At 46.5% G+C, this 26,562-nt stretch overlaps 9 protein-coding genes across 9 annotated transcripts; 4 read left to right on the forward strand and 5 right to left on the reverse strand.

Annotated features, from left to right (window-relative positions):
* Positions 1-1,938: 1,938 nt before the first annotated feature.
* V1513DRAFT_405981 (eukaryotic peptide chain release factor subunit 1) lies at positions 1,939-3,496 on the forward strand. Its single transcript, XM_066895620.1, has 2 exons — positions 1,939-2,118; positions 2,184-3,496. The coding sequence occupies exons 1-2, from the start codon at positions 2,094-2,096 to the stop codon at positions 3,377-3,379; spliced, it is 1,221 nt and encodes a 406-aa protein (XP_066750874.1). The 5' UTR covers positions 1,939-2,093; the 3' UTR covers positions 3,380-3,496.
* Positions 3,497-3,608: 112 nt separating this feature from the next.
* Positions 3,609-4,185, reverse strand: V1513DRAFT_427895 (uncharacterized protein; the record flags this gene model as incomplete). Its single annotated transcript, XM_066896246.1, has 3 exons — positions 3,609-3,820; positions 3,907-4,035; positions 4,086-4,185. The coding sequence occupies 3 exons, from the start codon at positions 4,183-4,185 to the stop codon at positions 3,609-3,611; spliced, it is 441 nt and encodes a 146-aa protein (XP_066750875.1).
* A 1,375-nt stretch (positions 4,186-5,560) lies between these two features.
* Positions 5,561-8,590, reverse strand: V1513DRAFT_265869 (pyridoxal phosphate-dependent transferase). Its single transcript, XM_066894535.1, has 2 exons — positions 8,360-8,590; positions 5,561-8,309 (listed from the first exon to the last, which is right to left on the reverse strand). Exons 1-2 carry the CDS (start codon positions 8,421-8,423, stop codon positions 5,950-5,952), a joined length of 2,424 nt encoding a protein of 807 aa, XP_066750876.1. The 5' UTR covers positions 8,424-8,590; the 3' UTR covers positions 5,561-5,949.
* Positions 8,591-9,768: 1,178 nt separating this feature from the next.
* Positions 9,769-11,211, forward strand: V1513DRAFT_453422 (Asp/Glu/Hydantoin racemase-domain-containing protein). Its single transcript, XM_066899237.1, has one exon. The coding sequence runs from the start codon at positions 9,857-9,859 to the stop codon at positions 11,075-11,077; it is 1,221 nt and encodes a 406-aa protein (XP_066750877.1). The 5' UTR covers positions 9,769-9,856; the 3' UTR covers positions 11,078-11,211.
* Positions 11,212-11,825: 614 nt separating this feature from the next.
* On the reverse strand, positions 11,826-13,913 carry V1513DRAFT_385510 (P-loop containing nucleoside triphosphate hydrolase protein; the record flags this gene model as incomplete). Its single annotated transcript, XM_066895220.1, has 3 exons — positions 11,826-12,619; positions 12,677-13,178; positions 13,233-13,913. 3 exons carry the CDS (start codon positions 13,911-13,913, stop codon positions 11,826-11,828), a joined length of 1,977 nt encoding a protein of 658 aa, XP_066750878.1.
* A 2,130-nt stretch (positions 13,914-16,043) lies between these two features.
* Positions 16,044-17,980, reverse strand: V1513DRAFT_453426 (iron permease FTR1 family-domain-containing protein). The gene is made up of 3 exons (XM_066899238.1): positions 17,672-17,980; positions 16,816-17,615; positions 16,044-16,763 (listed from the first exon to the last, which is right to left on the reverse strand). Exons 1-3 carry the CDS (start codon positions 17,710-17,712, stop codon positions 16,324-16,326), a joined length of 1,281 nt encoding a protein of 426 aa, XP_066750879.1. The 5' UTR covers positions 17,713-17,980; the 3' UTR covers positions 16,044-16,323.
* Positions 17,981-18,679: 699 nt separating this feature from the next.
* Positions 18,680-19,911, forward strand: V1513DRAFT_453429 (uncharacterized protein). The gene is made up of 4 exons (XM_066899239.1): positions 18,680-19,053; positions 19,109-19,320; positions 19,371-19,649; positions 19,705-19,911. Exons 1-4 carry the CDS (start codon positions 19,014-19,016, stop codon positions 19,900-19,902), a joined length of 729 nt encoding a protein of 242 aa, XP_066750880.1. The 5' UTR covers positions 18,680-19,013; the 3' UTR covers positions 19,903-19,911.
* Positions 19,912-22,994: 3,083 nt separating this feature from the next.
* V1513DRAFT_487317 (NAD(P)-binding protein) lies at positions 22,995-24,518 on the forward strand. Its single transcript, XM_066900520.1, has 2 exons — positions 22,995-23,502; positions 23,588-24,518. The coding sequence occupies exons 1-2, from the start codon at positions 23,430-23,432 to the stop codon at positions 24,211-24,213; spliced, it is 699 nt and encodes a 232-aa protein (XP_066750881.1). The 5' UTR covers positions 22,995-23,429; the 3' UTR covers positions 24,214-24,518.
* Positions 24,519-24,782: 264 nt separating this feature from the next.
* V1513DRAFT_266166 (uncharacterized protein) lies at positions 24,783-25,625 on the reverse strand. The gene is made up of 2 exons (XM_066894537.1): positions 25,277-25,625; positions 24,783-25,223 (listed from the first exon to the last, which is right to left on the reverse strand). The coding sequence occupies exons 1-2, from the start codon at positions 25,286-25,288 to the stop codon at positions 24,837-24,839; spliced, it is 399 nt and encodes a 132-aa protein (XP_066750882.1). The 5' UTR covers positions 25,289-25,625; the 3' UTR covers positions 24,783-24,836.
* Positions 25,626-26,562: the final 937 nt, after the last annotated feature.

Consider the following 26,562-nt stretch of genomic DNA (forward strand, 5'->3'; position numbering starts at 1 on the left):
AGTAAATGACGTACAGGTTGCCACCAATAGGGCCACTTGGCTAAAGGAGATACGCGTCAAACTAAAAGTGCCTAGTGCTGTACCGCCTTGACCGGAAGTTACCGTGACGCAGTTAAAAAAAAACCTTAGGCCAAGCCTGCGTCACCAAACCCTCCCGAGCTAAGCTTTTACCTCTTTTAAGCTCCAAGTAGCTTCTGCTATGCTACAAGACCGGTCCCTGTGCGTATGCCAATGGAACGCTAAAGAACAAATGTGTACATGCGATAGGAACTGTGTAGAACATCGTAGAGCTCACAAGAAATGACAAGAACCTTCTCATGGAGGAGACTAAAATAAACTCAGGGGCTGAGCCCGAACCTTGACGCACATGGTGAAAACTCTAATACTTTGCGACACAATGTCAGGCTTGTATTAATGTGTCTCGCAATCGAATCCTAGCTGGGGGATTACTATTAGGTTAAACAAACAGAGAAGTTATCACCCAGTGCATGTATAAGCCGACAAAAAACTGCTCCTTGGATCCTCGTGCGAGGTTGCGAAGGTGGCGCTTTGGATCTGGATCGAACGGCATTGTGGGGAGTGTGTAGTTTGAAAATGGTTGAGCTTGACATATGGTAATACATATTACCATTATGAGATCGTATCATACGAGTGTGATATAGCTAGTCGACACCTCACGCGCTGTTATGAAATAGCAGATGCCAACACGAGCCATCATATCCCTGAAGAACGAGCTAGAGCTCGGACGATCAGATTGGTCTGTGATAAAGCGCATTGCTATACTCGGAGAGATGCACAGAGTACGCTAGCAGCACGGCAGGAGTCGTAAGCACTCACTCAGGAAATTGAAGTTTGTAGTTGGAAGGAGGTAATTGAGACTGACGGAACGGAATAGATATTGTACAGTATTAGTAATGATGGATAGAGTGCCGGGACGAATGATACTGAATATGAAATATGGTCCGTTAACTTAAGGCAAAATTGACACACTGTGTATTTGTAACTGTATATATGTATGCAACTGTCAAACATGGCAGCGTGAATCGTAAGTTACTGTACAGGGATGAGTCAGATGATTTTCACACGAGCAGCCCGTCGCTGAGTCACTAAAATTTGGGCCCTCGCGATCACAGGGCCAATGAATATCACCCCTCGGATTTTCGCTTCTTACGGAGCCGACACGCTCCCCCTTCGGATCCGGAGCTTCGTTACAGCCGAAATTCGCTGCGGACCGCAAAGTCTGTACTACCAGCGCCTGAACCTAAATCTAGATTGAACGATGACCGGCGAGATGCGAGACAGAAGGTGTCGACATTGTCGACGAACACCATTGTGGACTCCATGGACCTTGGAAACATTCTATTGAGATGAACTATTGAACTACTGGCCAGACAAGTGGGACAGACCCCCTCTATTTATGCTTGACTGGTCACACAAGAAAAGGAAGGGGGAGACACAATACTACGGGCAAACACACGAAGCCAACAAATGGCGCAACGAGAAGAAGAGTGAACCGAGAAGAATCCGAGGAGTATGCAACCGAGAGGAATTTGAAGAAGAAAGAACATAGGCGACAAGGAACTACAAGAAACGACGACGGCGTGAGAAGACCCGGATTTGGTTGAGCAAATCCGGACGTGGCATATTCTCAGGGGTAAACCTTTTTTAAATTAAGTTATAGAGAATTTGTACCAAATTAATGAAATATGGAGACCACTGGTCGTCGGGGAAAGGCTGATATTGATTTACCACACGGCTGCGTTAGATCCATTTGCATCGCCGTATATCCACAATGCCGATATGTTTTTTTTTGATTCAAGAGACGACAACTCTGTTGTTCTGCTGTAGTATGCGGCTAGGATTAAGCGCAATCGAACCCTAACCCAACTGCTTCTAATGTACCTCAACAATTTTTTAGATTTCAGCTAGTGTGTGATAGAAAGGCACTCTTATGACCCTTTGAATCTGCTTCGAATACTGAAATTAGATTGATTAGGTGCTCCATTTTGTACTATACTGACGTTTTCAATTTTTGCATTATAAGTGAACACAGAGAATTATATTTTTGTTGTGATCGTTATCTGTCATTCGGAATGGCGACCACGAATAATTTGGAGCGTATGTACGACTGGAAATTATGCGGAAACAAACCCTGTGTAATGGTTGCTAATGATTATCCGAAGCACCAAAAGATCAGATCTCGCGAATCGCAAAACTTCTGGCGGACGAGTACGGCACAGCTTCCAACATCAAATCGCGGGTGAACCGCCTGTCAGTGTTGAGTGCAATCACATCTACTCAGCAGCGTCTGAAATTGTACAACAAAGTCCCACCGAATGGCCTAGTAATATATTGTGGTGAAATTATCACAGCTGAGGGTAAGGAACGCAAGCTTAACATTGATTTCGAACCGTTCAAGCCCATCAATACCTCACTCTACCTCTGCGACAACAAATTTCATACTGAAGCTCTCTCTGAGTTATTGGAGTCCAATTCCAAATTTGGCTTTATTATCATGAACGGCAATGGTGCACTCTTCGCTACGCTCTCCGGAAATACCCGCGAGGTCCTCCACAGGTTTACAGTCGACCTGCCGAAGAAGCACGGGCGTGGCGGTCAGTCTCAGCTCCGTTTCGCGCGTTTACGTGAGGAAAATCGTCACAACTACGTTCGCAAGGTCGCCGAAGTTGCTGTCCAGAATTTCGTCTCCAACGATAAAGTTAACGTGACTGGCCTCATTCTCGCCGGTTCAGCTGACTTTAAGACCCAGTTGTCCCAGTCAGATATGTTCGACGGTCGGTTGCAGGCCAAGATCATCAAGGTCGTCGATGTATCATACGGTGGCGAGAACGGTTTTAACCAGGCTATCGAACTTTCTTCCGAGGCTCTTTCGAATGTTAAATTTATCCAGGAGAAGAAGCTTATTCTTCAATACTTTGATGAAATTGCAAAGGACACTGGAAAGTTCTGTTACGGCGTAGACGACACTCTCAAAGCTCTCGACCTTGGCGCTTGTGAGACTATTATCGTCTACGAGAACTTTGACGTGGTTCGCTACACCCTCAAGAGCTCTAGTGGTAGTCCAGTGATGATTCATGTGTCGAAAGCGCACGAGGCAAATTCGAAAGACAAGTTCCTTGATAACGCCACGGAACTTATTGAGGAGCAGCCCATGTTTGAGTGGTTGGCCGAGAAATACAAAGATTTTGGTGCTTCGCTTGAGTTTGTCACCGACAAGTCGTTCGAAGGAGCTCAATTCGTGAAGGGTTTCGGGGGAATCGGTGCATTACTTCGATATAAGATTAACTTCGAACAACTAGTAGATGATTCTGATGATGAATACTATGACGACGATTGGGCAAGCACCAATGGTAAATAACAGAAGTATACTGGATTGTTGGACACAGGAATAAGGTTCGTAGTTGATTGGGAAGGCTCTGCTTCGTTTAATTAGCTTGTCTTGTGTTCGTATGATTTGTATTTTGTGGTACTGAATACTTTTTATCTTTTATTGAGAAGAGTTCTGCCTAGGCACTGACATATTCGGTATGATTAGTACCAATGTGTATTTCTACATATAAACTACGGACAAGGAACTCACGTAAATTCTAATTTAGGGTGAGCAGAAGCTTGCGAACATAGTCCACCAGCTTGAACGTCTTTGCCCTCGTCTGTATTCTCTCCAAGCCGAGCGCTTTGACTTTTACCATTCCCTGTTCATATTCCTCTTGTACCTGGATAATAGTAACTGGCGCACCGATTTTATCCGCCGCGTCAAACTGTTGCCCCGGCTTAGATTTTATTTGCTTTTGTAGAGGAACTACGCGCTAATGCCCGCTTCCCACTATTTAACTTTTAGCCGATCGGCAAGAAACTCAGTCCACTTCCGAAGGCCATCACGTATACCTCCGTTTCTTTGGCACGGATTGTGGACATTTTCTCCCTCGCCTTGATCATAGATAATGCTCTCAACACCAAACGAGATACCGACGCATGGCATCACAGATGACTGCTTGCTCTGCGAGAGCATGTCAACTAGCTCATCATAGCGGCCACCAGCAGCGATTGAACCGACACCAACATACTCCAAAACATCCGACGGTTCAGCTTGGTGACTAACTCCTCAATGCCGAGAGCAGTGAGGCCTTCGGCAGCTATGCACAAAACTTCCAAGTCTGGAATCATGCTGTCTTACTGTCCCGAAATCACGACCGGTTGGTCTCAACTTTGGCAATGTGGTAACCCTTGACTTGCGGGATTGTCAGATTCATTGCAAGAAAACGCACAAATTGCACAGTTAAACCATATCGGAGAGAGCACAATTCACCACCTTAACTCTGTAAATTGTAAATCAACTTCGAATCCTCCCGAACTTCAAGGATCGTAACTCAAACACAGGCATGTCGATGGTAGCACCGCCCTGGCGCCTCAAGACTGATGTAATCAAATAAAAGATACGACTTCGGAGGACCATGTCCCTGTCAAGGTTAAATTCTTACAAAACTTCTCGTTCATTCCTAAACAGTCACCTTCGACTCTCTGTGCGTTCGATTCCACGTAGACTTAGTTGATTTGAGCCAGGATTTGTTCAACGCCTTCAAGCACTGATGATACTGCTCATGCACCTGAGTAATTGCTCACAACACGACGAGGGAAGCAAACTCAGGCGGGTGTTTGTTGCCCAAGTCTTTAGCTTGCGACAGTATTGGATCTTGAACGGGATTGTTGTTCCAGTTGGAGTAATGACAAGCTACCTCGAGAAGCCTCCGCAATCCAATCCTAGGTGTCGTGCTTTTGGTGAATCTCAAGAATCAAGTGTAGCAAAAATTCGGTTGGTCGATGCCTAGTGCGGAGGGCCCCAATGGAAGTGTGTTGTCGCACCGCCAGTATCGACGGAAATGGCTACTGACAAGTCGTCGAGGGTCTGGTCGATCAAAGGCCAGTTTAATGATGGGAATGTCGACAGCTCAATGATGGCAGCGCTTGCTACTTTGTGACTGGCGTGCCTATTAATTTGTATCCAATTGATCCGGTCGGGTATCTGTTCTTTGTAGGCACAGGTAGGAGCCAGATAACTTGTAACTCGTCACTATGTGCACGCAACCTTATAAATAATATTGCTAGACTTGCAATATCAACATCTAGGAGACAAACATTACAAGAAGCAGCATGAATAGTGGCCCTATTCGAGATTCCAGAGCTGAAGATAACAAATGACCGTTGACAATGTTGACAAGAAGCGTCGGTGAACATAGCCAAGCTAGCTAAGCATGCAAAAATCCGCTCCTAAAAACTAGATGCACAGCCTTAATAGTAGAATCCTGTCATAGCTACACTGTGGTTTGCCTTGGTCCTAAATTTCTTTCCTGCTCTCTGCCTCCTTTCCGCCTCTCCGCCTTTGCGCCGCCGCTGTTGCTGTGAGCTCCAGGAATTGAATTGGGAGGCCACGCATTAGCCTCCACTCCAGTTAGCGACATCGAAGCATAATATTACACATGGCGCACAGTTGTGAAGTTGAATCCCATCGAATCCTGCCCCCTTGGCCAACGGGAATGCAGAGTTGTAAAACTTCAAAATCTCACACTGATTCTCAATAGCCGTCGGACTCACATATCCTAACTAGGACGCTTCGAATTGGGCCACTGCCGATGGAGCGTACACTGGTCCACTCTAGTTCGAAGAGGAGCAACTCGAACCGGCGTAGACATGTAGTGAGGCTGGCAAAAGGTAACCCAAAAAAAAACCCTCATTTGGTGTGGGCTGCCGCTGTGATCTTCGGCCACGTACCACATATCAAGCATGCCTCGGAGCCAAAGATAGAGACGTGCCGACTCACTATTTCGGTACCATTTATCCTTACTTCATTTGGACACGGTCTGCATCGAATTCGAAGCGGAGAGCGCACATGGCGCCTCCCCGCCCCTAACAACAGCATCATTTGCAGCATTATCAGACTTTCCTTGTTAATCGCAATTTCCATCGCTTCCAGCGCTGCGGAGGGGGCTTAAGCAAAATTTCGATATTCGTGACTGCCCCATCAGAGTTCTTGGTCACCGTGCGGGACTTGTGCGTGCGCAGGTGCGCCGCGAGGTCTTCGGCGACGTTGAAATCCCTGCGGCAGTTCCACACAGTGCAAATGTGCTGTCCAGCAAACTTCGATGCAATAGCTTCACGTAGAGCTGGGTCATGGGAGATACTATCAGCGGAGAAGGATTGCACGTAATCGCCGTGGCAGATGGTGGAGTTTTGAGCTGCTGACGAGCGGTCATATTTATTGGGGAGGTGCCGGAGGCGTCTAGACTCTTCTGCAGTTTGGAGTGCCGTGGATTGGATTAACTCGAAATAGTGCAGCCCTATGCGGATGTAGTGATGGGACTTCCACTTGGAAGAACCTGAAAGCATGATGTTCGCTTCTGCCTCACCGTCACTGACCGCCGACACCGTTGGTGAGCGATCGACTGACGCAGGCGAAACGCTGTCATTCCAGTTCGACTCTGCAATCTTTTTTTTAAATCTGGCTAGAGTGCTGGGAATACCAATAACAGCAGTAAAGAAGTTCACTATGGATTCAGAATCATATGAATCTGCCAGATGACGATTATTCAGATAGGGCTGGATAGTCTGTGATGGACTATCCCACAATGAGATTATAACCTCTTCATAGCATTCAGATTTCGAAGGATTACTCGAGGCATCAGATGGATTTAATGGAGCAGTGAGCTTGAGTGTACCTTTCTCAATATCGATCTGAGGTCTAATATTCTTCATGGCAGGATGATCCAGTGGGGTGGTACCTCCTTTGAGAACGACGCACCATTCTCGATCGTACAGTAGGGCAGCCTCTTCAATCAACCAGTTGACATGCCGTGGAACCTGCCAGCCTGAGCATCCAAGTACAGGGAAGATTTGAATCTTTTCGACAGCTGACTCGGCCATATCCGGTGTAATTGGATGAAGTATGTGAGCCGGCACCATTGTTCCTCCAGCTTCGACGAACATTTCCTCCACAAAATTGACGAATTTTTGCACGTCTTCTTGACTACTCATTGCACCAAGACTGACGCGGACTATGCCAGTCGGCTTACCGCCAAGCAGATCGTGGTCATCTCCACAGCGCAGGCCTTCAGAGAAATTTCGCCTCATCTCCCAGTAGTCGAGTTGACAGAAAGTTGCAATACCACCAGGGTTGCACGCACCGCCAGTTCTAAGATGGATATTGCGGACGATGGCCAAACTTTCGACCTCAGATTTTCCAATCCATCCCCCTTGAGCTGTTCGCACATTGAAAGCAATGGTTGGGCCCTGCGTCTTGGCATTTCCATATTGAGAGTTTGGATCGTTGTATATCTGACACACGGCGTGACCGTTCGCATGTCGTAATGCTGCAAGTTGGTTGTAGAGGTCCGAGGCTAAAGCGCATGTATGTCGAGATATACTATCCATGGAACCATAAAGCTGCTCATGAACGTTGAAAGCCGAATCCAAAGCAATAATGGAGTGGAATGGCAACGTGCCATCTTCCAATTGTTCGTGTATAGTGTGCGCTCTCTTCGCATGCCACGACTCTTTTAACGTCGTGACCATTTCCACAGTTCCTCCACCGAAGTAACGTCGATGTTGAAGGATATCACTTGCTGGCTTGCGAACAATCAACGCCCCAAGATCTGGGAAGCCAAATATTTTGTAAAAGCTAAGCGTAATGAAATCAGGAGCAGTCTCAACATTGCTCAGATCAAGCTGACGCGTCGTCACATACGCGGCCGCGTCCAAGAGACAGTACATTTTTTGGCTGACTGCGTGAGAAGATGCCCGCAACCGACCGGGCCAATCAAGAGGTAATCGATGACCGTTCATGTTGGATTGTGCCGGATAAGCAAAGAGACCGACTGCAGTGAAAGGCGCATTCTTCTGTCCTTCTGTAGTTTCTTCTAACCAGCCTTCAACTGCTTGGTCCGATTCAAAGCACCTCGATTGAGCAGCGAGCTGGCGTAGTCCCACGAGGCTGGTATGCGCATCCCTGTGGTATCCGTACCAGAATCCTGGAGCCTTGACATCACGGAAGGCTTCTAGTACCAACTTGATAGCAGCGGTAGCGTTGGCAACGAATATAACGTCAAAGTGTTCTGGATCTGCCTTAAAAAAACTCAGGACCCGCAACCGCACCTTCTCGACCCTTTGAGTGGATAACATTGATGAGGGGGACGCTGAATGTGGATTTCCGAATACTCCGCTTGTCATGTCCTTCGAGAATTGATGCATGAGGGATTTGGCATACAGAGTCGTGCCGGCGTGATCGAGGTAAGTCATGTCTAAGAGGGTAAGTGAAACAATTATAAACTGATGACGAATGTAATCTTACCATTGAGGGCAGGATACTCTTGACTACGAATGTCGATAATACTATGGCGGTATATTTGAGTCATATCTCTGTATCCATAAATATGCAAGACCTGGGTTGCGCTGTTTTTGACAAAAATCTATTGACCGTATAGATGCACGCATATAACTGGCTCCCAATTTAACCACGCTAGTTGCTTCAGGTGGCTACAGGTTTCCTCCGACTGTTTGTGTGGACAGTATTATTCCCGCATGCATCTCATTTTACAAGTAGTGTGGAAAGTGCGCAATAGTTGGGGGCTCTCGGATTTATGGTCGGGACCCAATTGCTGCTCCCTGCAAAGTGTGCAGTTGATAGGTAGCGGCTTCACTGATAAAGAAAACGTGGCTGCATACCAAATATGGGGTAAAGGCACCTTGGCTAAACTTTGATGCTACTGGCCATGCGGCTCAACACCAAGCGAATCGATATCAATAATTTTACGTGTCCTCCTCGTCCGCGGTCATTATATGGGTTGTTGACTACAATCGCAGGCAAGCCAGTCGTAGCATAGTTGTAGTAAAAGAAATATACAATAACATGACGTACTATGGACTGATGGTGAATCTCCAGTCAAGGAGTAGATTGATTACCCAACTATTAGGGTCGCTGTCACAGTTATTTTGGCGCCTCCTCACTTAAGGCTTACTTAGCTATAAATAGTTATGCCCCAACAGATGTATAAAGGAAATGACGTTGGCCTCAGAGGCTACGCTTGACTTCGATTTGAGATTGTTACATATATTCGATTCACAAGATACAGCAGTGACTACTGTTACAGCTTCGGGTAGGTTTGATGTAGGCAGTAAGGGCTTTTTGGAGAATGGAGGTTTGCTACTGTATAATGACGTACAGAACATGAACATTGAACAATTCTAGTATTACGAGGGTAGTCAAAAGAACACGAATTTGACAACAACTTAGGTTTATAAAATCGACAAATGCTTTAAAAATGTCATCAAGCTTGTAAAATCCACAAGCTTGATGACATGAGGTGTATGGGATGGGAAATAAGCGGGAATGTCCGGTGTGTACTTAAGATCTAGTGTGATGATTCTTAAGAGAATTGGACTATGCATCTGGGTTGATTAGTGTGGATAAATTCGTAAATGCCAACTATGCGAATATGTACGTTGGTGGGGTCAAAAGGGCCGCATGACTGATTTGACTTGCTAGAGGCTACTGTACAATACCCTCAAATTAGGAATAAGTACGATACACTCATGATTACCGTACTTTCTAATTGTTTATCTGCGCTAACATCGCCGGAGCCGGAGGGGACCGCCGTAACAACCCGCCGTCTTTATCGCCAGGCTAGGGGTTAGGGCCTCCTTGCGAGAGGAGAGTCGGTAACTTTTTTTTCGACGGTTGATATCATCTCAGTTGAACGTATTAAGATAATTGAAGTGAGTCTGCGAATTGATTTTCAATCTTCCGCTGTGTTAACCCAAGAGCAGCCATAAACTCTCGACTTTAAATATGGCATTAACGAAATCGATGAATGGTCTGAACAGTTTGCGAGATTTGAAGAAGGTGGGCTTCATCGTCCCTTCTTCTAATACAGCTCTTGAACCGATAACAGTCTCAATGGCTAGTCAGGTTGGCGACCGCGTTTCATTCCATTTCAGCAGAGTTACAGTCCAGACACTTGATACGGATGAAAAGAGCGTCGGGCAGTTCAATACGGATAAAATGATTGCAAGCGCAGTCCTATTGAACGATGCCGATCTGGATGCGATCCTCTGGAATGGAACATCGGGTAGCTGGAGTGGTAAGGGATTGCAGGCCGACGTTACTCTGTCGGCGGAAATGGAGACGGCGACAGGTTTGCCTTCGTCAACTTCCACGCTCGCACAAATCGAAGTGCTTGAGCAGTATGGCGTGAAGCGCTTTTCATTAGCGGGTCCGTACGTTGATGGTCCAACGCAGGGCTTAGTGAATTTTTATAAGGGGCTAGGATATGATGTCGTGAAAACTTCGCAAATGAATGAGCGCGCGAACGTCGCATTTGCGAATACACCTTTGTCACGAATTAAAGAACTCATTCGTGAAGCTGATTCTCCGGAAGCGGAGTGTATTGTTGTGGCGTGTACGAACTGGCCTGTAGCATTAGTTATAGATGAGATGGAGGCAGAAATCGGAAAGCCTATTTATGATAGCATTTGCGTGACATTATGGAAGGCTTTGAGGATGGTTAATGTGAAAGTCCCAATTCACGGGTGGGGCCGACTACTTCGGGATGACCCCACGCTTGAAAAGATCAACGTGGCATTGGCAAGGTTGCTGGAATCTTGTTCTGCTAGTCGGACTACATTTCGGCTTGACCTGCCAGAGAGAAATTGTCATGTCGATACGGTTTGTGCAGAAGCATGTGCACCGGGGATAAAGCAACTAAAGCTAGATTCTTCTCTCAATCAGAGGGCTTTAGCGACAGTTCAATGGATAGACACTACTCGTCGAGTTCTGGTGCAGGGTGACTGCGCAAAAGCAGAAGTTTCACCACCGAAGGCGCTAATGGGTGTCTACGGCGTCAAAGCCCAGATGTTAGCGCCGTTGCATCAAGGTGACCATCTGACTGCGTGGATTTCAGTGCATTATGTTCCAAGTACGAGAGAATGGACGGAACAAGAAATTCAAGTGTTGGAAAGCACCATGGAGGACGTCAAGAAATTGCTGATAGAGGAAAATTGGATTTCGTAGCGGGCTTGCTTGCTGTAAGTGGTGTGAGGTATTTATATAAAATGGAGATTCCACTGTTAGATGGAAAGTGTGCGTCATATGTTCAGCAGATAAAATATACTAAGGGAAAATCTCGTAGAAAGTCCGATTATCACGTATTACGTCAAGGCTGGCAGCCCTGCGGATTCTGGGATTTAAAGCCCTTAGACCACTGACAAGTATTCATGATAATGGCGGCCCACGTCGTCGTGTTTCAAAAGCTCAAGGGAATATCCAGGGGAGACACATATCACCATCACGCCAAATCATTTGGAGGAGGTAAAAAGGATGTGTTGGTAGTCGCGTAATACACACTATCCATTTTGCCGGGACATAATTTCTTTGCTGCTGCGCCGCTTGGGCGGGCTGTCTCGTTGGAAAGAGTTTCTACCATTCCTACGGAGCAATATATATTCTGCAGCGAGCGATTGAGCATCATGACTATGATGCGAATTTCCTGTCGCGATGAAACTGTTTGGTCAAGATGTCTCGCAAGGATTTAGAGCTGAATTCTATAGCCTCAAGTTCGCGACGGCATTGATTAGTATATGCCGCTATGTTCCAAAGCGATACTGCAACACACAACTATCATCAACAAAGCTATTACGATTCCCATGACTACTCAGTAAACTGCAAGGGCACTTATAATGCACAACAAAGAAATGACACACAATTAACGGGTGAGCTGGAGGTCATACATGACATGGATCATATATAACCTAAAATATCGCTAATTTCCAACCCGCCTGGCCATAAACCTAAGCCAAGCATATGCCAGCAACCTCATTGCGATCGCGATAGCGATGACCAGTCCTACCCATAATCCAGTACGGTTGCCGCCGCCGTACCCGCGCGCGTCCAGTACTGTCTTGCCCGAAATCCTACATACCCCGTCCTCAACTTCAGTTGCAGCATACATGCAACCCGAACATCCTCCTTCTGATGTCCATGGACAGGAATACGAACGCTGCTCCACCTCATTGAAAATCATGCCTTCAAACACGAATCGCTGATAGTCTATCCAGTAAAATGTGTAATACCAAAATTTATTAAGCACATTCGGCTGCACGAGAAACCCACCGACCGCCATCCACAGGCCATTCGCGAAAGCTGTAATTGCGAGCGCGGCAACAAAGATTGGCGCAATAACGGATACTAGCACGACGAGAGACTCAGCGGCGACAAGGTCGAGAAAGAGCCACATGACGAAACGGAAAAATGCTGTAGCGCTACTACGAAAGCCTGTCATCCAGTACTCGACCACTGCAAACAAGATTGTTATCAAGAAGAGGAAAGGAAGGCCGACAATAACATTGGCTAACAAAAATGCCGCCGGACCGTACAAGTTCTCGTGAGATTCCTTCTTGTACGTTGCGAAGTCTTCTAGGAACGCAGGAATATAAGCGACGGTCATGAAACTCATGAAAGCCGAGCCGAAGAAAATCGCATTAAAAAATGACTGGATTGTGGTCTCATTCGCACTAAGACGAAGCCATACAGTGCCCATGAGAACGGCGAGACCGACTATGGAAGACATCAGCATGATGAAGGACGCGACTCACAAGCGTAAATACGACTTACGGTACATTACAACTCGAACGCCATAGGCGAGAATATCTCGGTAACCTTTGATGACTGCTCGCTGGACCAAGATCATGGTATTCCTGGATGTGATAGTAATGCCTGATAATCCTCCCAGTCTGGAATCGGAGCGAAGATTTCTGTCCAAATGCTCCTCCGACACTGTATTACACAGTAAAGCTTCCAATAATGTCGCTTCCTCTGACGCATTCCATGCGTGCCAGAGTTCATCGATCTGGTCACGGTCCCCGAGAAATTCTTTGGCAAGCTGCAAATGAGAAGACTGTTCCTTCGTCGCAATGAAGTCTGTGTTCGTAATCTCAAGCAGAAACTCCGCTGGATTGTAATTGCTTGGTATAATGAGACCCTGTTTGGCAAAGTAATCCTTGACTTGATTGACGGGTCCGAAATACACTTGCTTCCCTTGGGACATAAGCAGTACGGAATCGAAGAGTGTAAACGTGGCTGTAGATGGCTGATGTATAGACGCGACCACAATCATCTAATCGAAGTTAGACATCCTTTATAACTTCGGCAATAAGAAACAATGACATACACCTGTTGCCTCAGCAAATTCTTTAACTCGGCTAACTACTTCATAGGCCGCGACGGCATCCAGGCCGCTCGTAATTTCATCCAAAACCAGAACGACACAAGAGTTGTCGTCACTACCGCCTATATCCGCAACAAGTTTCTCGCCAACACTAACCCTCCGCTTCTGACCGCCACTAAGACCCCTCTGGATAGGAGTACCGATTTTAGTATTAGCCTGCTCGGAAAGACCCAGTCGCGAAATAACGCCGTCGACATGTTGATAGAGAGCACGCTTTCCGCTGGCGGTTGGACTCGTAGCCGTCGTGCGGCCCAGTCTGGCGGCGAATAAAAGTGTCTCCCTAACTGTTAAAGCACCAATCAATGCATCTTCTTGCTGTACGTAACGGACGCGATTTCGAATTTGTTTGTCATCCCGCGGTGTCGTCCCATCTAGCCAAATTTTGCCGTCGATGGAAATGGTGCTTCTATTAGCGAGTATGTCGAGAAGACTGGTCTTACCGCTGCCGGAGGGACCTAGGACAGCAAGCATGTTCCCGCGAGGTACACAGCCGGAAATATCGGAGAGAATTGTGCGGCCTGAAGAAGTCCGAGCCGAGACATGGGCAAAGCAAAGGGAAGAAGAGAAACCATCTGCAATAGGCGTTGACTGGCCGAATTCTAGGTCAAGATCGTGCTCCGACATGATACTGTTTGCAGGCCCACAAATCGTAGCATTGAATGGTTAGAGATGCTGACTGGGAATTGGCAGGCAGATATACCACCAAATATTTTGCGCGTGATACGTGCAGTTGCATCTGTCGTGGAATGCATTATGTGTCGAAGCGAACATGCATCCGTTGGTTTACGTTTGTTGGATTGTAGTCGCCGTTCAGATTATAGTCGCCGAGGTCAGCCGCAGCTACAAGGGTCTGTGCTTTCGACGCCGATTATAGCCCCATGGACAGTAAAGTTGGTTGAAATTATTGGAGTTACAGTTTTGCCATTCTGACTATAATAATAATCTTCATATCGAAGGTTTGTGTGTAAACGGGGGCGCAGCTACTTTAGGGCTGGACACGATATCGCCTACAAGGCGATACGATATCGTCAGCGGAAAACTCCTGGCGATAATTTAGGCGATAATATCGCCTAAATTATCGCTAAGACGATACGATATACAATATGATGGGTGAATATCGTATCGTATCGCCTCGAAGCGCACGTGACTCTCTTGCTGTAACGGGATTCGGCCACTTAAGATCTCGGCTCCATTTTTGGACCACACTTTGCCACTTTGCAGCTTGAAACCAATTTCAAATGCTAGAAACTACCCTGAAAACTGCATCAGGCAAGTCATGGCCTCAATTTCTGCTATCTGCAAAGAAGGTAAAAGTAGGGCTGGTTCGAATGCGGATATCCGCCAAGTCTGGGTCTATCCGTCATCCGTCATCCGCCATTTTGTCGAATAAATCCGCCTTGTACTAACTTTACGCTAACCAAACTGGGTTAGATAATTGCCTTTCAAAGTTTAGTGCCAAATATATTATCGTTAGGCGTTAATGCCAGCTATAAACTATGGAACAGCCTAAAGTTTCTGATATAGATCGATATTTGGATACACCGCGAGTCATTGTAAGTGATACGAGGCATAAATATGAATATCCACAAATGGCCAAGGCACCAAGGGATTATCTTGCTATTCCCGCGTCAGAAGTCTCCGTGGAAAGGCTGTTCAACTCGGGCCGAGACCTATTTGGTGTTCGTAGACACTCATTAAACGGAGAAACAATGAGGATGTTAATGTTGATGGATAATATGTATAGAGATTAGAGAATAGCTGATATAACTGTTGGCAGTATAAAGAGAACAATAAATATACAGCGATGACCCTGTAGGCTCAGCAACGTAATTCTAGATAGTTATCGATATTGTTTCGAAGCTGTTGGCGCAACTCCCACCTCGTACTTAAAATAATCCATAATTAGGTAATCACATATCCGCCAAGACGGATGGCGGATGGTGGATGGCGGATTTGGCGGATATGTATTCGACATTCCTATCCGCCTAGCTAAGTATGGCGGATAATTATTCGATATCCGCCATCCGTGGACAGCCCTAAGTAAAAGAAACTGTTAGACACTGGGATCTGGTATAGACAAACGGATAGTTTTGATAGTCAAGTTCGATTAAAACTGGATGTTCTAGTTGGGAGGATATAGGCGATACGATATCGCCAACTTGCGATAAAATGGGCGATAATATCGCCTAAAATATCGCCTAAGACGATACGATATTCGATATGGGCAAAACCCGGCGATAGTATCGTGTCCAGCCCTAAGCTACTTTTGGAATATGTGATTAACTAATAGAATACTCCGCCTATTAGAATGACTTTTACATGTCCGAACTTATTCTCCGAAGGCGTCGATGCGTTTACTCTAGCTGTCTGAGGAAGCTGTATCTAATTGGCCTGTCAACATTTCTGGACTGCTAGAATTCCCGTGAGAAGCCGTCGTTGATCGGTATATTCGTCTCCCGCGAGTGTTCCGTGGACTGCCGTGTTCGAGAGTTTAGTGATACAATCGGACACGTCTTTCACGCAACTGTCGGTGGCAGCATCGACGTCGCACTCGACTCGCTCTAGGTCTCATTCACAGTGACATTCCAGTCGAGATCTACGAGCAAGCGCACCAACTCTTTTGAAATCGGCGCAGGATTGTCATTTGCGAAAATGCTCTTTGCGCATTACCAGGAACATTTTCAGCCACCTTCCGCGGGTTTGAAAGTACGGGCATACAATATCGCCGCGTACCATTTGCAGCGCAGTTTGCCATAATGGTTAGAATCAAACATTAGCTCGCTTTTGGTGCAATCAAGACGGTATCTACTACAAAATATTGGTGCCAGATATGCGCCAGAACATTCAAATGCCAAGACTGAATTTGACATACACATGAAATAAAGCAATAGATCGTAGACGCCAGCTCTTTAAAATAATCTAACCGCGACCTTGTAACTGCCGCAGACTGGAGAAGATGTCGGAGTCCTATGTGCCACAAACTATACAATTCTGGCTTTACTTCTATTAACATTTAAGTAAATGTAAGTTATTGTTAATACGACGCAGACGCCAACACAGATGCACCGAGAGGATCGCTGTTAGCATCAACGTCGTGGATTGACTCTAGCGACGCCCGATTTGTTCCTAGAGACGTAGCAGAGGAAGGCCCAGATGCGATGTCATTGTCGTCGACCGGAGAAAGCAAATGCGAAGATGAGGATCCCATGCCGTATGGATTTGGATCGCTATATCTGGAGAATGACGGATCAATGACAATGAGGTCAGATTCTTCTGACGTGCGTGCGCTTGATCCTGCGACTGACGGGGTAAGCGTAAGGTCAATCTCGTCAGAGGCAACCATTTGGTATTTGAAGAGGATGGGGAAATATCCAGGGTTCTCCTTGTGGAGCATAACACAAACAGCGATGATAACCGCTATCCAGTATAAGTTGTACATCAGAACTGATCCGTATGTTGCCGAATTCTGCCAGCCTAGTTATTTTGTTAGCGTAGTGCTTGGACCATGCAGAATACACATACATACCAAAAAGGGCATTGAAAATCATCCAGCCACCATCAAAGAGTGGATTACAGCAGTTAACATGCCAAACACTCCTTCGGATATCATAAGAACCAGGTCCTGAGCCAACTTCGGCAACGTCATCGCCGACTAGCTGCGACCACTCATAGTTCTCGAAATACCAAACTCCTCGAGACATGAGGCTAGCGGCAACGAGATATAGGAAGCATGTAGAGAAGATGAGGAAGACCTGGATGCGCATGTGGTTCCCTCCTTGGTAGATAAAGTATCCAAGGGCACTACCACACAGTATTCCGGCAACGACGGATAGTGGCACCGATTTAGGCGACGCGGAAAGAGTTACACCGCCAATGAACACGATCGCTTCGATGCTCTCGCGTAACACAGTAACAAAAGGAAGGATAGCCATAGCGTATTTGCTGGAGAAGGTGCTGATGGAGTTCCTACCGTCAGTCTGGGCCAAAGCGTCCGCGATCTTGTGTCGCCATTTCCCTTTCATCTTGTTGAGTCGGAGCATAGCAAGGCCCATGTAAGATATAATGAAACCTGCCATAATGCAGAACACCCCTTCCCATATATCCTCAGATGCTGACCAGACGTCCTTTCCGAGACGGTACCACGCAGCGACGCAGATGCCGCCCAGCACGAGGCAAATCGAAAAGCCGAGCAAAGCGCCGAACCAAACCTGGCGTACTAGCTTCCGGTAGATGGTCAAGTCCTCATCTGCGCTGCCAACACCTTGCTTCAGAAAAGCGAGTAATACGGAAATAATGATCGACGCTTCCAGCGTTTCTCGGAAAAGGCTGAGTGACTGTTGTTAGCTGCGTGCACACGACCAGGGACGAAAGAAACGGCTCACATGAAGAACACGGAAACATCAAAAAGCTCGCTGTTTGTCATGATCCCACAATTCGACCGATTTACTACCACACTATATAATATTCACGGTTTTCGGCGAGTGGTATTCGATTATAGGATGGCAAGAGATCTGCGCGGTGAGGACATGGGCGGGCCACGAAAAACCCACCGAATGCGTTAAAGTTACAGGAGCCAAAGTTAGTTTTCAAAGCTAATTCGGTGTGGCGTCTAGAATGCACGCGGATCAATCTGATAACAATATACAGCACGCGTTATCAGATGCATGTCGCCGAACCATGACTTAGAGCTATCAGCCCCTTTGCCGCAGCTTCTAGTCCTACGCGACTGCCGATTGTATCATTCAGCTTTTATTTTGCCCACGTATACTTCATTTGTGCCGCAGATGCTGCTATGTGGAAGCACCGGAAAAGCTAGAATTAACATTAATATGTGCGTAATGGATAATAACTGGTAGCGTTATGGTTCATTAATTTTTTTTCCAGCAATCCCGGGTGAAATGCGGTATATTTGTGCAGCATTGCCATTGTATCAATGTGAATATTTATTTCCACTAAACTCATTTTGCTTGAAAGTTGAGGCAATAGCTGTGACTTCAGGGAGAACAAGAATCGTCTACAATATCGATTTGATAATCTTTCTCGCTAACTTTGCGAGTCCTTATTTCCGTTCTTGTCGTTTGGGCCAGGCACATTGTCGCCTGCTCTCCAGTTGCTCGCCGAGTTGCCAAGGAAAGTAATACACCACTTATCTCTTTATCGCCATATATGTTCTACTTGCCGCACGTTAACGTGAGCCAGTATAATTAAGGATTGTTCAGCGCTGGTTCAATGGTACGCTGTTCTTCGCCTCAGGGAGATTGAGTCTCACACTAAGTTCGGCCCGTCCCTCTCTGTCGGCCTTCTCTGCTCGTCCACCTGCCTTTCACGCTGACAATTACCCGACTAATATTTTCAACTTCACTGCTGGTATAGTTAATCGTAAAACTTTACTTCACTACTGGAATAGTTAATCGTAAAACTTTTGCAACCAACCGTATGGTGGCGTATTAGACTATACGATTATGAGTTGTGATGGCTCGCAAATATATCCACCGCCTACTGTCCTTGTAGCACATGATGTCAGTGAACTCAACCTTGTTCTTAGGCCACGACCTTGCTGATATGCCGCAATGTCTGCAAGGTCAGCAAGGTCATGAGGCGCGGCTGTAGGTTGTAGTCAGCCAATGTTGCAAATAAATTTACATGTTCCTTCCTCGGCAGGTATAGCATTCATCAGCCAATTTACGCAGTGATCTCGACACTGTCAGCAAGTCTTTCAAAACTATGTCTTCTAAAGTTATCGTTGTTACCGGAGCGAACAGAGGTTCGTGTCTTATTATACGATGACTTATTCTGAACAGGGCACTTATTCTGAACAGGCATCGGTCTTGCGCTCGTGGAACAGTTTAGCAGTCGTGGTGACACTGTGATTGCGACTGTGCGGTCCAAGGCAAAAGCAGCGGGCACACCACTTATTACGCTGCCGAATGTGAAGCTGGTCGAATTGGATGCTGACGATCTCGCAACTATTGATCCTGCTGTTGCGGAGATCGAGAAGATTGCTCCTGATGGTATTGACGAGCTTTGGAATGTACGTACTAACTATTGTTAAATATATGCAACATGAGCTAATGAAAATAGAACCTTGCAGTGTACAACCACGGTCAGAACTCGTCCTCAGTCCGTAATGTCGTCCCGGATGACATACAGAAGGTGCTCCAAGTCAACGTCATCGCGCCAGCGTACTTCAGTTCCAAGCTTCTTGCTCTGCTTGAGAAGCGAACAACAAAGAAGATCGTTTTCGTGTCGTCTGTGGTGGCGTCGTTCGAAGTTACGAAGAGTTTCGGCGAAATCCTGTCTCAAATGGGTACTCCATTCGTCTACGGTGCATCAAAGTCCGCACTGAACATGACGGCTTTGGTAAGCGGTTTTGTTCTTGCGATTATCGGTCGATATATATATGCTAACGGAATAGTACTTCCACCAACAACTCAACTCATCCGGGTTCACCATTATGCCAATTCATCCTGGCATAGTCCTAACCGGCATGAACCCGAGAGGTACGATCTCGACGGAGGAAAGCGCGACGAAGATGATAGATGTTGTCGACAGCGTGTCTTCGAAGGAAGATTTTGTGTTTAGAAGTTATGATGGATCTATTATTGGTTGGTAACTTCTGCGGGTTGGCTGTGCTAGAATGTGATAGCTGTCTTCATTGATATTACTATGCTGTTGCTTGTGGTTCCTGATTGTCAGTGGAATATAATATAGCTACATCCTCAGGCAGATGCGGGAAGATTGGAGGTCAAAATAGCCGCGGCGTCCTGGCGAGGAGAAAGGTGGTAGGAGACGATGCAAAGAGCTGCGTGTCTCGTGTAATAGTCGATTGCCAACGCATCCGGCGCTAACGCACCACTGCATTCGATAGTACATCACATGCCCACAAATCTCGCTAGATGCAACTTAGAGTAACACCAAACACTGGAATTTCTCCTCGACATGGCAACTGTCTAATAATTAATGTTTCCGGATTGTCATACGTAACATTTGAACATAATCCCATCATCCTTGAACTCTGTAAACGTATTTTACTCCCCTGGCTTCACCATTCTACGCCGGCCAATCCACCGGGAATCACCTCGAATGGATGCCCGCTAAATTCGCATCGAGCAAATATGTCCGTCGTCTTATCGGTGCCATATACATAACTGCCCAAGGCAGGTATAATGATTTCATATATGAATCTGGAAAATCAACATGCGCAAGGTCATCATCCGGTGCAGCGGAGGTGCAGCAACAGGTGGATGGGAAGGAGTAGTGACAGTAGACCCTTCCATGTCAAATGGCCTATAGGATCCGAAGTCGTAGTGCCAACCATGATACCTGGCAAGGACTACCAGCCCACTTGTGATCATGGCGGGCATTGGGGATCAGAATATATGAGCCGACCATCCAAGGGCATCATGTGGGATATCGAAGGAGTATGCATGTGTAATGGATTTCGTTCTAGATGGACCGCGATTGCGGGATGTAAACTGCCGTGTTGAGAGCTTCGGCCCAGAGGCTGGCAGGAAGGTTCGCCGCAGTAAGCATGGCGCGGACCATTTCGACTCGCAGGTTCACTAGAATAGACTGCGAATACGAATAATTATCCGTTATTACAATATATCACGTGACATGGCTAAAATAAGCTAAATCTTGCCTAATTAGGTCAGGTGTTTGTTCAATGATAGACGCAATTTGGAATCGTAACTTTTGACAACAATCGTATGGCGGCGTATTTGTGATGGCTCGCAAATCGGATCCATCGCCTTCTGCGCATCATCGCTTGAATTCAACCTAAGCCACGACAACGCTGACATGCCGCAATGCCTGCGGCTCTTGCCACACCACACGTTGATTATCGATTCGTCCGATGACATCATTTTTGATAATTCATATTCCAAAAAAACCTTCGTATACCAGGGTTCACGCCATTTATTAATATGGTTTCGTGAAAGCATAAGGTTTTTGGCATGATGCTGATTCTTATGATTTGATTATAATTCGGAGGATTTAATCTTCCGGTTGAGTGACGTTTGAGATTGCATAAGCAGTTAATTGGCGGAGAGAGAAGTCAGCTTACAGAATAGTGATGCGGGGTCTGTGTTGCAGATAAATAGACATGTCGTTGCCACTCCTCGTATTCGTCTGTTGTAGTTCACGCCTGTCGAGAAGGCAGTGGTGCCTGGCGACTCTCTTCACGAATGTTCCGCCGTTTAACATCTAACGGCACGCTGCAGTACAGAAGAGACGCTAAGATGCGCGTAGCCGAATTCCATTCCAGCGGTAAAGATCTTGTCCATCCCCGCCTATAATGGATGGATGATTACGTAGCAGCAAGCTCGATGGAATGGAAGGAAATGGATTCCACCCATTCCATCCATTTCAACAAGTGAGTGGAGTGGATCCCCCTGTAATTTACTGGCCTAATGTTCACCTAGACGCGGTTTGGCTGGCCTCTTTCCGCTTTGGTTCTGTTTTTCAAGCTGCCAAATTAAGGCTTTCCTAGTAACACAATTCGTGTGCAAGATTTCCTAGCTCTAACCTCATTCGGGATTCCCGCGCGGTGTACCTGGATTGGGTTTACACCGCACATTGGGTAACCCTGAATCCAAAATTCCCTAATCGATTTGAAGGCTATCTTTAAACTCAAATGATTGATGATGGATGACAAACTATGCTGGGGCTACGCTTGCCTCTGGTCCCTGTTTGTGTCTTTTAAAGAGTTTAGACGCCAATGGGCAAAGCGGATATATAACTAATCTGCTTGCAATAGGCCACCGTTATTCTTCGGTTGATGTTGTTTAACGGAACGGGAACAAGGGAATATGAGGATTCAGACTCCTCGTGTCAACGCTTGGCTTTGTGCTGAGATTTCAAGCAGGGCTGTAGGCGGATAGGCGGATTTGGCGGATTGGATATCCGCCGCGGATAATTTACATTCTCTAATTAAATTTCAAAAATCTAACATGCCCCGCAAACAATCGCGTATACAAAGAAGCCCAAGATCAGAATAAGTCAAATTATTACAATTTTCTTTCCGTGCTATTATCCAGCAACATTAACATTCTCATAGTTTCGCCCTTCATCGCAAATCGACGTACCACTAGAATGTCTCTACCAGCATTGAACATCCTCTCAACAGAGACTTCAAAGGCGGGAATGGCTAAGTAGTCTCTCGCCGCCATAGCCATCTGCGGATATTCATCTTTGTGCTTCCGCCACCAGTCGCACAGCCAATTCGGGTTCTTTGAGTCCGTCACAATTGCCCTCGGGGTCTGGAAGTACCTATCTATGTCGGACACAAAAGATTGGATTTGAGGCTGGAGCTTTCGCAGCATCCGAAGCTCCGGGTCACTATATTCCAGGTTATCCGCTAGAAAACGCCGAACGTAAATTTCAAGAATGGTAGTCATGAATGCAAGAGCTCGCTCAGTGTCGAACAATCTGTCCAATGTCGACTGACAATAAGTTATTCTGGCACTTCCGTACATGTTTGCATCTCGCGGGGATGACCGACGAAGTAATTTGCTACCTGCGAGTCCAATTAGGAAATTAAAATATCATGTTAATGGATTTTGCGAAATTTTTAAAGAAATTAAATATATCATGTTGAATTTTGCCAATTTTTAAAGGCGGATGGCGGATTTGGCGGATATCCGCCATGCCGTTGAAATGCGAATACAAGGGCGGATACAAAGATGACAAATGAATCTAAAGCACCAAGAACATTTCAAACGCAACTTGCTACGTGCTATCGCACAACCTCATCACCTAATTTCTTGACTCTGCTGATTAATGTTTAGTATGTCAATGTTTGTCATTGTCCACGTGCAACTCACACGTTGTATGCTTATTTTTACGTACGCACAGGTGTAGACTGCTACACCGCGCGGGCATCCAGATATGGAATAGTCGGATCAACACTGGTTAAGGTCGGTCTCTAGCATCTCACTTTATTAAGAAAGTACCCATCTACCGCTTTAGGCAACATGTCATCCGTAGCTCAAAACCTTTATCTCCTGTCCGGCTGACATCATATGCCTATTCTACGGCAATATATAAAGTCACCGCTTTCTCTAGTTTCAAATATGAAAAGTTCCCGCAAGATTGCCATCCACTGAGGCTCTCAAGTATTAGACTCTTTCAATATACAACATGCATCTCCTTATCCTTGGAGCTACTGGCAGGTCCGGAGGGTATGCGTACAAATACGCCTCGAGCAAGGTGAGTGCTAACTTTGAGTTCGAGTGAAACATCATGATAATTCCTAGACCAACGGCACCTCGACAAATACGATTGCTAACCTGCTCTAGGCCACCATGTTACGGTCTTGATCCGCAAATCTTCTGCTCTGACACCGCAACGCAATCTCACCATCGTAGAAGGCTCCGTCCTGTCCTCAGATGACATTGATTGTGCGACTAGAGCCGCTGGAATCCCCGTTGACGCGGTGTTGGATTTCCTCGATGCGCGCAGAACCTCCGTCAACCCATGGTCAGCGTTTGTAGGCCCAGAACGTCTGCTCCCTGACGTGGTCGCAAATGTTGCCCGCGTGTTGCACGAACAAGCTCCCTTATCAGGCGGTCGTAAACCACGGCTTGTCGTCATGGGCGGTGCAGGCACGGGTGAGAGTCTTGGGTTGACACCGTTCTTCATTCGGTTCCTGATGAAACACAGCAACCTTGGGAAGACATATGATAATCACAATGCGGTCAATGACGAGATCGAAGGCAACTGTGGAGGTGACATCATCTGGACGCTTCCGATGCCCGTTATGCTGAGTAATTCTGGCATTAGACCTGTCAAGACATTCGGACTTACAGAAAAGGGGAGGGGTTCGGTTATCACTCGCGAGAGCTGCGCGAGGTGGATGGTCGACGTTGCCGTGGGAAAAATGGGGGACAGATTCAATAATAAGAGGATAGTTTTATCAAATTAGATGCGTATTTGAGGCATTGGGAAGTAAACAGTGATAACCGAGCTTAATCAAAATGAGCACAGCGGATATCAATTGTATGGCTAGGAATTTACATCGATAAAATTGATAAATTATTGTATCCATCACTGTGTTTACTTATCAAAGACGGCGAGGCCCATTCGAGACTTTCAAGCTTGAACAAAATGAGCGAGCCTAGCTTGCAAGAAAGACCAGGGCACAGGGAGACTACCTCGTCTGTGGTTTGGGCAAATAGAGAGGCTGGAGTGTGATTATACATTAATAAGTCCGAGACCGCACTTGAAGCTAGAGATGTTATATACTGATCCTCATACGAGTAACACAGACACGGTTTTATGGGCAATTGTGCAGAGCAAGGCCCGGCCAGCAGTATACATTATATTTGGCGTATGGACTCTCTTTTGCAAGCCAAGCTCTAAATTCCTTCATGCCGTGGTGGAGTTTCTTGATCTTCGTCTCAATCCTGCATCCACCGGAACATATATCCAATATCTTTGACTAATATTATTAGAAGATGGCCAAAATTTGAACGTTGTTGGTAAAGCTTTTCCCAGTCTTGTCGTTAAACACTTTGGCAAGTTGATCGTATATCAACTCGTCACCAGCTAATGATAAACTTTTCCCATTAAATTCCTCCGGTTGCAAGACTGCTTTAGCTGCAAAGACACCAATATCGCTGACAGCAAAAGCTGGAGGGATTTGCGCTTCAGCGAAATCTTTAAGCTAGTGGCGAATATCCGGCCAACAAATCCTGGTACAAAATTCTCAAAGAATGAAGTTGGGCGCAATATTGTCCAGTCAATTTCATGGTTCTTGGTCCTTTCAAGGAGGTAAAGTTCAACATGATGGAGTGAAAAGTCTGTAGCATTCTTGACGGATCTCTGCCCTCCACGGTCCAATGACGTGCAGACAAAGAACTTGACACGCTGTTTAATTGATGCATCTACCAAGGCTTTACTTTGGCGGTCCTCAATCTCTGAGTTCCTATTACTCTTTTGAATGTCAGTAAAAATGTATGGCTGAGATAATATAGACGGTAGTCAACCCACCTGGACATCCTCCAAATGGATGCCGAAGTTATCTTCCTGCTGCTTTCGCAGACATTATCAGGCCCCTAAATGTCCCTTCACCAATTTGATAGTGGGAGACTTCCGCAAGAGTTTTTAAGCGGATGCCGATTGAGCATTGCGAGTCAATGCCAGAATTTCAAATGCTGCATTGTTCTCAAGCAATGCATCGATAACGGCGCCGCCCTGAGCACCAGTAACAAGAATAGCAGACGTTCCAAAGGATGTAGTCAATATGAAATAGCAAAACGACGTGTGAGAGGAAAGAATGCGATGTTGTGAAGAAGTTGTGGATGGATGGCTCGTTACTTATCGGGAGACTCTCGGGTCATCCATCGACCAGGAATGGGCTCGCGTTGATCGAGCACGTAAAAACCCTCTTGTCGCTTAGACCTACACTGTTCCGGAGCTGACAGCCTCCTTGCCAAAGGGCGCCTTACGCGCCTTACCCCTCACGGAGCCACAGCGCGGGTCGCCGAACATCGATAAAGTCGATTAAGTAGCGGCGTTTCGTCGAACGGTGGATTTCAAACCATCATGGCGCAGACGCGGGAAACCCCAGTTCCGATGTACCCGCGCCCACAAGTCTATTGTCACTCCCATTTCGTCAAGTCAATGCGACCTGAGACTTCCAATCACGAACAGCCAACGTGCAAAAATTGCAATGACGGACGAAAGGAAGCAGTGCGAAGGCTGCTGGACCTGTCGAGCCCGCCGGAAGAAGTGCGATGAAGTTCGACCTGTGTGTCGAGGCTGCAGTGCCCTGCGTCTCGACTGCTGCTACAGCGAATCAAAGCCGAGATGGATGGATGGAGGGCGACAGCAGAGGGAGAGGATAGAGACAATTAAAGCACAGATTAAGCAGCGCGCGGCCGGTCGACGAGAGAGGCATATTCAGGGCAATAATTTCATTCACACATCAGCGAGCGACTACGAACCTAATTCTTCTCCCATGTGCGGCCCCCAATCAAGTTCAACTATGCCGACTGCGACAGAGGAAGAAACGAGGGATGTTCGGATCCATGTTCCATTGGCTGACACAAATGAAAGCCACCACTGGGGAACTGGCCCAGTTTTATCGTCGGATGATATGAACACACGTCAGGGCTCTGGGGCCACGCAGAATGAGATCCTGGGATTTCCGGCAAGCGTTGTGGGCCTACCCAGACTTGATCTCGATCAAGAAGCGGAGACGCATTTCGTGATGATTTACCTGGACTACGAAAATATGATTCATATATGGTACACGAGTAACGCAACACCG

Source organism: Lipomyces chichibuensis (assembly GCF_038497645.1).
Source record: "Lipomyces chichibuensis strain CBS 12929 unplaced genomic scaffold V1513scaffold_58, whole genome shotgun sequence".
NCBI classification, from domain to species: Eukaryota; Fungi; Ascomycota; class Lipomycetes; order Lipomycetales; family Lipomycetaceae; genus Lipomyces; species Lipomyces chichibuensis.